The sequence below is a fragment of the Myiozetetes cayanensis genome, unplaced genomic scaffold (assembly GCF_022539395.1).
Source record: "Myiozetetes cayanensis isolate MyiCay16 unplaced genomic scaffold, myiCay2020 scf6-25, whole genome shotgun sequence".
Lineage (NCBI taxonomy): Eukaryota > Metazoa > Chordata > Aves > Passeriformes > Tyrannidae > Myiozetetes > Myiozetetes cayanensis.
This window is the reverse complement of record NW_026087853.1, coordinates 13,620,049-13,629,484: the sequence shown is the minus strand read 5'-3', so window position 1 is coordinate 13,629,484 and position 9,436 is coordinate 13,620,049. Positions and strand designations below refer to the sequence as shown.

The window sequence follows — 9,436 nt, the reverse complement described above, 5'->3', positions numbered from 1 at the left end:
GGCTGGTGACTCTACCACTTCCCTGAGCAGCCTCTTCCAATGCTTGACAACCCTTTCAGTGAAGAAATTTTTTCTACTATCCAATCTAAAACTCCCCTGGTGTAACTTGAGGCCATCTCCTTTTGTCCTATCGCTTGTTATTTGGGAGAAAAAAACGACCCCCATCTTCTTAGAACCTCTTTCCACATAGTTGTAGAGAGAGAGAGGTTTCCCCTGAGCCTTTCTTTCTCCATACTGAACACTCCCAGCTCCCTCGTTGATCCTCATAAGGCTTGTGCTCCAGACTCTTTGTACTCCTTCCATGCTAGATGATTAGTGTCACTCAGCCCTATTTAAGGTTTTTGTCAAACTGAGACATTAAATAATTCCAACGGGACCAGCACAAACTGTTAGGGAATATTGTCTTGTGAACTAAAGACAACCAAAGTGTCTCCCCATTCATAATAAAATCCTCTCATCCCATGGCTGGTGTTCAACTGACCTCAGTCAGGTACCTGGCAGTCCCTGGGGAATTACTTCAGCCTCTTTCTGTGGCTGGGGAAGGAAGATCCTACTGTGAAGGAGGGGTTCAGGTTGTGGCAGCCCCTTGGCTTCAGAAAACCTCATGCAGGATGTGCTCTGCATCTGTGTCTGGTAAAGATATAGAACAGGGAGGGGTGAATACCAGTGAAAGGGTGCAGGTTTAGTTACTCTTTGTCAGTGCTGATGTGCTGAAGGACTGGTACATAACTTACTTTTGTTCTTGCATGGAAAAGGGAGGATGAAGCCCACCCAGGGAATTGGAATATAAAATTATGCACATTATCTCTTGAATCAAAAATAAATAAAGGTCTGTAGTATTATGTGAACGATAAAAAAATAAGTCTAAAACTAGACTATGTTGTTAGGGAAACTTCCAGCCCCTTGGCATAAAGAGAAAGGGTTTCATGAGCTTTGTGGGGCTGCAGGAATGTCTGAGTGTAATTCCTTTGTTTATGCAGCACCAGCAATGCACATATCTGGGATTAAACGGCAGGGTTAGAAGAGACAGAACTAGAACCTGGCTGGACATGTGCACAAGCAGCAGCCTCAAACCATAAATGAAAGTATTCATGCAAGCAGGGTGAATTTGGGCAATAACAGAGTGCCTGAAGAGGCACTGCAGCCATTCCTCCCTTCAGTGTGTAGACTGCTCTCAACTACATAACTGACAGGACACAGGAAACTTTTTACAAGTACATTTTTATTTAAAATAAAAATTAATTATGGTGCCTTTTTAAAATAGGGTACTGCACAATCTGTATATGCAACACAGTTTTTGGTACGGAACATACTTATTGAGCAATATCCTTAAATACTAAATATACATTAATGGCTTGTTTGAGAAACATGACAACATTAATTCTGATATTTTTTTTCTCTTTAGTCATTTAACCACTGATACAGATTTCCTATAAACAATATTCGTTTTCATCTGTACATGTGGTACACAGTCAAGAAGGCAGATCTTAGAATATTTACATTCATGCATTGATTTAAACACACTATGTTGCAGTTTAAAATAATGTATTTTTGTTTGTACAGGTGCAGGGAGTATTGTAAATACATATCTACCATAGGCCTGATTCTCCATTGCTTGGCAGTGTCTATGGTCATGACCTCATTCAAGCAGGATGCCCACACTTTCTTCACATGCTGTGACCATATGGCATGCAAGACTGGACAATTAGGTCTCTGTATAGATATATATATATCAATGTATTTATATCTTAATACTTAATAGAACTTTCCTCTTTCCTTCCATGTCTGTTTTTGCAGCATCTGTCCAAGGCAGAGATGCTTTCCCTGGGCAAGCTGCTGAGTTGGGTGTGGGTCAGGAAGGGTGGCAGCCCCACCTTCCTGGTGCTGCTGAGGAACAAGAAAACTCAACACTTTGCAGCTCAGGCCCTTAAAGTGCATTCCCTGCTAGTGGTGATCCTTGAGAAGAGATTTTGAGTGGCTGCTCTCCCTCAGACTGAGCACAGCAGTTTGCTGAGTCTGTCTGGTGGTGGTCAGAGCAGAGCAGGTAACTTCTGTGTAGAAACTGGTCACATCTGCTGGGGATCTATTTTGTGAACGGAGCTATGCAGGACCTTTCTATCCCTGATGCTTTGGTGGCTAAAAAGGAACTCAAAATGCTCTTAAAGCTGCATTTTAGATTGCCAGTTCCCCAGGCCCAGGATCACTGCTTAGTGAAGCGCTTATCCATCAGGGCTACTCCTTTCCTTTTGTATTTAATTATAGTACAATAAGGAAGCACAGAAGCCTCTCTTACAAAAGCTTTGCAAGTAGTCTGTAGAGTGTTAAACACAACCTCATGCCACATCAGCAGGCTTCCGAATTCACTCCTCAGTGACACAAGCCTTTCTAGCCTTTCTTTTCTGAAGAGTTACATCTGCTTCCTGTATACTTTTCTAAACACATTTTCAGTGCAGGGTAGTCAAGTGGCAGCAATCTAAAGGCAAAACTACTCCATGGAAGATTTTCCACCTCTCCTTGCCATGCCATGGTGTGAGGGCTGAGAGCAAAGGCTCTGGGCAAGCAGAGGAGCAGCTCTCAGCCCGTCTGCTGCTGCTCTTCTGTGGCCAGTGCATTAGAAAAGCACACGAGAAATGTCTGTTCCAAGAACTATTATGGTGATTATGTGCCCAAATATTTTTATCAGCATGTTGCATATAACGATAGTGTATATCTGCCTATGCAAATAAGCTACATCTATATCTCTCAAAATGCTGCCACAGAGCTGGTATGTACTTTTATCTTGATTATATAGATGGGTAAACTGAGGCACAGAGAGGCAAAATTACTTGCTAGTAAACAGTAGATTCAGTGGCAGAGTTGAAAACAGATCCTAGTCCGCATGTGCTACTTCTTGCAATGCCCTGCCTGCCCGTTCTCCATGAATTTTTTAACTCTTATATTCTCCTGCAGAGTCCTCAGGAGGCCTGGGGGGTTTGCTTGTGGGTTGTGTCATGCACCAGGGTCTTCTCTAGTGAGGACATTTCACGACTTACAGCAATGAAAATCAGATAGTGTCTAGTATCATCTCTTTCTTGCAAAAACAAACACATTTTGATGGACATAATGAGCTACAAGTCCCTGTTGTGATTTTGACCTTACAGAACATGCCTTTAAAGCTGAATTAGGAAAAAAATAAAACCAACAACCTTTAGGAGAAAGTGCTAATCCTGAGCCTGTATCATGCTAAACTTATCTGCATTCATACTTTATACTCTCAGAGAAACATGCAACCAGTCTCAAACTATGCCACGTTTCCACATTTAGGCTGAAAACAACTGGAGTAAAAAAAGAAAGGCAAACATAGGTAACTACATCAAAATAAATGTTATAGCTTAAAAAATATTCTAGAAATATACTTGTAATATTATTATTATAGTATTTAGGAGCTAAGTGCTTTAGGCAATCAACATTTGGGTTACTAGACTCAAAGTGTAAATTCTGTCATTTTTAATCCCGCTTTGGATCCAAGGACATACCACTGCATCTTGTGCAAGCACACAACATGACTGTGTCTGGGAATGATCATAGTCTTGGGCAAAAGGTTACTTATACCCTTTCACTTTTGTAATTGCATTCATTTCCCGAGATCTAGCTTTAAAAAATAATTTTATGTAGTTAAACTTCTACATAGTGATGATAGACTAAAAAGCTAAATGAATTATTCCATAAATTTCTCAAGAGCAGTATATAGCAGCATTTCATTTTATCCTTGAAAAGATACTTATATTTACATACACCCTATTGTTCAATAGGTAATAGAAAACTACAGATGGGCCTGAGCTGAGACTGCTGATTTGAACGTCCCAGAGCTTCTTTTGGGGAAGGTCTGCAGAACATCTTCTTCCTCTATCATCGGGCCAAACATATGCATCTCAGCAACTGACCAACTGCAGGCAGGAACGCATTCAAATCAAGGTCTGATTTCTGCAGTTCAGGCACATCCTTATATAAAACTGAAAGTATTGGTGTGCTGCAGTACCGAGGGACACAACAGCCAGGGTGCAGCCACATCTCAGAAACTGGGCTGGCACCTGGGAGTTACTCACGGACACAGAGACCAAGTGGTATTGAAGCTTTATGTCCAGACAAGAAGCCAGGGTGTAAATTTGTCGCTGACTGCATCACTACTTTCAGCACAGAGGTAAATGGGGACATACACTTGGAGGTGTGACATGAAGAAAAGTTTTCAGGCAGTGGGGAAAGACCAGCATCTTGACTAGTCTCATCACCTTTATCCTAAGGGTTACTTACTGAGTCTAACCTGAGATCCTACATGAAATGAATTTTGGTAGATTCAGCCTTGCTTTAAGTAGACTGCAATCCACCTCACGGAAAGTATACTAAACTATTACGCTGAATTTGGCATAATTGGCATTCTTGGCTCAGGAGAGGCAGCGACTGGGTTAACATGGGCACAACCAGCTTACTGGGCCCTCCAAGCTGGACCTGCAATGTCCTCAGTGGGTCAGTTCAGCAGGCTCAACTTCAAGAAAACAACACTAACCAGTGAGTGAAGAGGACTTCAAAGGGCTGCTAGTTCTTTCAACACAATCCTGCCCAAACACACCAAGATGTAAACAATATCTTTCCCATAGGAGTTTCGCTGGGGAATCAACGTGATGCAAACACAGAGAAATGTGTAGAATTTTGCAAAGGAAGGACATTTTTAAAGATAAAATTAAAATGTGATGAAAAAAAGAGGCTGATTCTGAAGTAATAACTTTCAAAGCACCTCTTAATAATGTCTCTCTTTCAATAGCAATGATAATTGCTAAAATCTTACATTTTGATTTCTTTTGCCTGAAAAATCTTCAGCCATGGAAATTGCATAGTCACCAGACTGCAGATTCCTGGGACAAATCACAAGTTCATGCCAATTTTCCTTGCTGGCTTAACAGAAACCTTTGTTCCCCTTTTAATAATGAAACAATAAGAATGCTAAGAATGAATTACTAGCATACAAAGCTGCAGAGGCTGGAGAAGCACATAGGTAACACCTCCCACCCTTCAGAGGGAGGTGTCCTCTCATTTAGATGGAGACACCTCCCTCTGACCCATTTATGAAAAGCTGCCACCACTCTGGCAGATCACCCTCTCCTCAAAAGATCCTACTTTAGCAGCTTTTTGTGGACACTCAATACAAACGTAAAAGTAAGGGGGAAGAGAGGAAAAAGAAAAAGCAGGAGGCATCGCAACATCGCTTTCATGAGATGCAGCATGCAATGCTTATGCCTTTGTGAGGCCTTTTCTCCGGGCAGCCCAGGTGGGTGAGTCTATCCTCCCTTGGAGAAGCAACAAGCCTGGAGAGCAGCCTGCTTTTCCCTTCTGGATCACCGATGCGTGCGCTGTTTCTGAAATGAAGTCCTTGGCCACACAGCTCCCTTTGTTGCCTTATTTCACCCACCTTGCATACTCCATGTGTGTGCTTTGAAAGTTTACCACCTCCTGCGCCTTGGTGGGGTTTCCGGGATTATACGACCGCATTGTTATCAACTGTTTTGTTGTTCTGGGAGGAGGTCATTGCATATTCGGACCGACTGGTTCCGTTCTCTTCTTTTCTCATTGGTTTCCTTGGGTGATCCCAGGTTCAGCGACGTATAGGCAGGGTGGGGAGAAAAGAAAGAACAGAGATAAACATCTTCTTTGTTGATACAGATTGAAAGCGAGGACACGTAAAGTACATCACAATGCTGAGCTTTTCCAGTCTATTTTTCCCTTTCTGAACACAGACCAAACCAGTAGTTAAAATTTGCCAAGCACCATTATCACCTGGAGGGTGAGAAGTCTGATCCTGAGGTCTCATGATGTGCTATTGGTGTGCCCATGCTAATCTGAATACCTGTAATAGATACAGGAGTACCTGTTACATGAGATGAAGGCTGCTGGAAGGATTGTCCTCCACCACCTCTATCTCTGCGAGCAGAGGCTGGGATGCTGGCTGGGCTCTGCCGTGGGCCAGTCCTGGCCTTTCTCCTCAAAGTGCTATATCATTCAAACTGGGATGATGACCAGTCATGTCCACCTAGGACCCAACTCACCATAAAACCCATAAACCCACTGTGTTTGGTCACTAGGAGTAAACTCATCTGACCAGCACAGATACATACACCTGTGGTGTCTGCCCCAGAAAATCTGCACAGCCAATGGAGAAAAACACAGTTCACAACAGCCTTAAGTAGAAACCCAAAACAAGTCAGATGCTTTGTGCCCAAGGCATGTGTTTTTCTCTGCATTCTCTGGGCATCAGGCAAAGCATCGACAACTGGTCAAGGGAGGGGATTGTCCCGCTCTTCTCTGTTTTGTGGGGGCCTCACTTTGAATGTTGTGTGCAGGTTTGGTCACCACAATGTAAGAAAGACATTAAGCTATTATGGAGCATCTAAAGGAGGGCAACGAAGACAGTCAAGGGCCTCGAGGGGAAGCCATATGAGGAGCAGCTGAGGGCACTTGGCTTGTTCAGCCTGGAGGAGACTGAAGGGAGACCTCATTGTCGTCTTCAGCTTCCTTGTGAGGGGAAGAGGAGGGGCAGGCACTGATCTCTTCTCTGTGGTGACCAGTGACAGTACCCAAGGGAATGGCCTGAGGTTGTGTCAGGGGACATTTAGGTTGGATATTAGAAAGAGGTTCTTCACCCAGAGGGTGGTTGGGCACTGGAACAGGTTTCCCAGGGAAGTGGTGACAGCTCCAAGCCTGGCAGAGTCCAAGAAGCATTTGGACAATGCTCTCAGGCACATGATGTGACCCTTGGGGATGGTTCTGTGCAAGACCAGGAGCTGACTCAATGATCCTTGTGGGTCCTTTCCAACTTGGCATATGCAGTGATTCTGTGAAAAAGCTTTGTGCTTTCCACACAGATATTTCAGACATTAGGGCCTTGAGTTTAAGGTGCTTCTGAGGGCAAAAAGAGGACCATATATATGTAATACAACAGTTGGCCTGTGCTATTGTTCTTGACAATGTTTAACAAACAAACAGAAATTAATGACTGTTAATGATATTTAATTTCAGCAAAGTATTAATAAAAGATGTATGGAGAATGATTACAGGAGGATAAATTTGTTTAGAGGAATTTTAATTTGCTTGTAATTTCAAAGAAAATACTTCTGATTGTGTTATTTTATGCCTCTCTTTAGCTGATTAAACTTGTTATTATTAGCCATGATTCCAGCTGTGACAGAATGGAAATGGAAGGGAAGGGAGGACTAAGAGTTGTTGAGACTAAGGGTTTGATGAACTGTTTTTCAGTCCTTAACATGCAGTGCCTGTCTACATCTGACATAAGGTTCTGTGGCTCTGTCTTTTGTGACACTGTGAAGCACCCTGCCACATCCCTGACAAGAAGGATGAAGAATTTGATGGCAACACTTATTTTTTTTTTCTGGGCAGGAAAAATGCCATGGCTATCTAAATTTCTTTGCTGCTTTCAAAAATTCTTTCCTTTTTCTTCTTCCCCAGTTCAGAACCTATCAATGATCAAAAAAATGAAGATATTTTGGCCACTTCTACTTGCTGTTTGTCTCCTTCTTTCTTTGGTCTATCTCTCTGCACCTCTCCAGTTCCATTTTCTTTCCCTGTCTAACCTTCTTCTTTCTTTATGCTAAGAAATGTATCCCTCTCATTTTTATCTACATATTTCTCTTTTCTAGAAGTGATTTTAAGACAGACTGCTTCAGTTCTCCTGCAACTCTTTTTACTTTCCTCCCTGCTTTTTTTTTTTTGCCCCCCCCCCTTTTTTTTTTCCTTCAGTTGCTGTTCCTTGAGAGCTGACATTTGCTCTTTCCTCTCCCCATGCTGGTGTCCCACTGCAGACCTGGGTGGTTTGGAAACTCTGCTGTGATGGTGAGATCTCTCTGCAAATGCTACTGAAGAGGTTGCCAGGGTTATGACACCACTGGCACTTGCATGCATTGGAAGGGCATTTTTTCAGAACCTGCACATAGGGAATGGAAATTTTATCAAGGTTCTTCTTCTGCCTTATCAATTGCTCAGGGTTAGTGCTAGCAAAACAGATCAGCTATTTTGTTGTCTCAATGAAAAGACTATTATCAGATGCAAAAATTCAGGCTTGGAGACTGCTCTGTTTAACTCCTTCACTCAATTTGTTTCCAAATTCACATCAGCCATGGATTTGGGGTCAAACTTTACCAAGTTACACTATTTAAATCATTCACTTGGCACACTTGTATGCATTTGTCACCATGATTAAACATGATTTATGTATATAGATATGCAAAGTCATTTTGGCCCGTTGAGATTTTTCAAGTGGCCTCTTGCATTAGGGCATGGCTCTCTGTGTGCCACTAGCTCTTTTTTATACCAAATTTCGTTGACTGCTGAGATCCAAGCATGCAAGTTTTCCTCTTACACACCAAGGGGAACCCCTTTATCCTATTTTCTGTCTAATAAGGTAGACTATGCATGATCTTCCAACGTGTAATACTCCAAGCCCCCTTTAAGAGGATGAGCTATGGCTATGCATTTATGCATTTCCATTTCAGGGTTGGTCTTCACTGGTCAAAGGGATGTTTCAAATTAGTAAAGGAATGAGTTGGGAACTATTCATATTTGTGACATACTCACATGGTGGCTGGCGAAACAGGTTGTTTGCTAATAAGAGGTTTGCATTGTTTTACAGTATGATTTGCTATACATTGTGCTTGGATGTTTAGCAAACAAATTGGTGCGCTCTTCATGCCAAACATCTCTGAATGAAAGGGCCATGCAACTCTGTACAGCTTGGTACACGCCTGAAATGATGCCTCAGATTCCACACTGACCTCGTCACCATACATGCATTAACTTGCATGAGTCCTAAAACCAAGAAAGCACGAAACATCCATTTAACAGTGTATTTCACACATCAAGCTTAAATTTCAGAGGAATTCCTGATCACATTATAAACCTTATTTATAAAAAAATTTCATACTGACTTGTTATATTGGCTTGTACCAATCCTTTGCAGAGTCCTGCATAAAGGTCAGTGTAATGATGCACATGCAAACAAAATTTGTATGTTCTGTGTTCAGAAAATTTCCTAGAGGAAACATAGTTTTTGGCTCTTTATCATGTCTAGCCACAAAACTCGGTATATTTCACAAAACGCCCCTTGCCAGCTTTGGCTACCGGTGTAAATTTGGCAGAGAGCTACTGTCAGTAAGGTAGTTGTGTGGTAGAGTATTAGGGGAGGGCTTCACCTCATGTCCCATTTAAGAAAATCTCTATATATGACTATTCAGATGAAATCAAGCAAAAGCAGAGCAAACCCTTAATTTAATCATGACTTTATTATGCTTTGAGGAGAATAAGACCACTCAGAAATGGGAATGTCAGTTTTGTCCAGAACAGTAAACTGCAACAGAGTTTAAAAGTCACTGTGCAACCCACAACTCATACACTT

The 9,436-nt window shown here is 42.1% G+C and overlaps 1 protein-coding gene across 2 annotated transcripts in view; it reads right to left on the bottom strand.

The window, feature by feature from the left end:
* Positions 1-1,202: 1,202 nt before the first annotated feature.
* Positions 1,203-9,436, bottom strand: part of PRIMA1 (proline rich membrane anchor 1) — a 55,854-nt gene continuing 47,620 nt past the window's right edge. For both annotated transcript variants that reach the window (XM_050335375.1, XM_050335374.1), the window contains one exon: positions 1,203-5,609. In XM_050335375.1, coding sequence (XP_050191332.1) covers positions 5,510-5,609 — 100 coding nt within the window. In that variant the 3' untranslated portion in view covers positions 1,203-5,509. The remainder of the gene's footprint in view (positions 5,610-9,436) is intronic.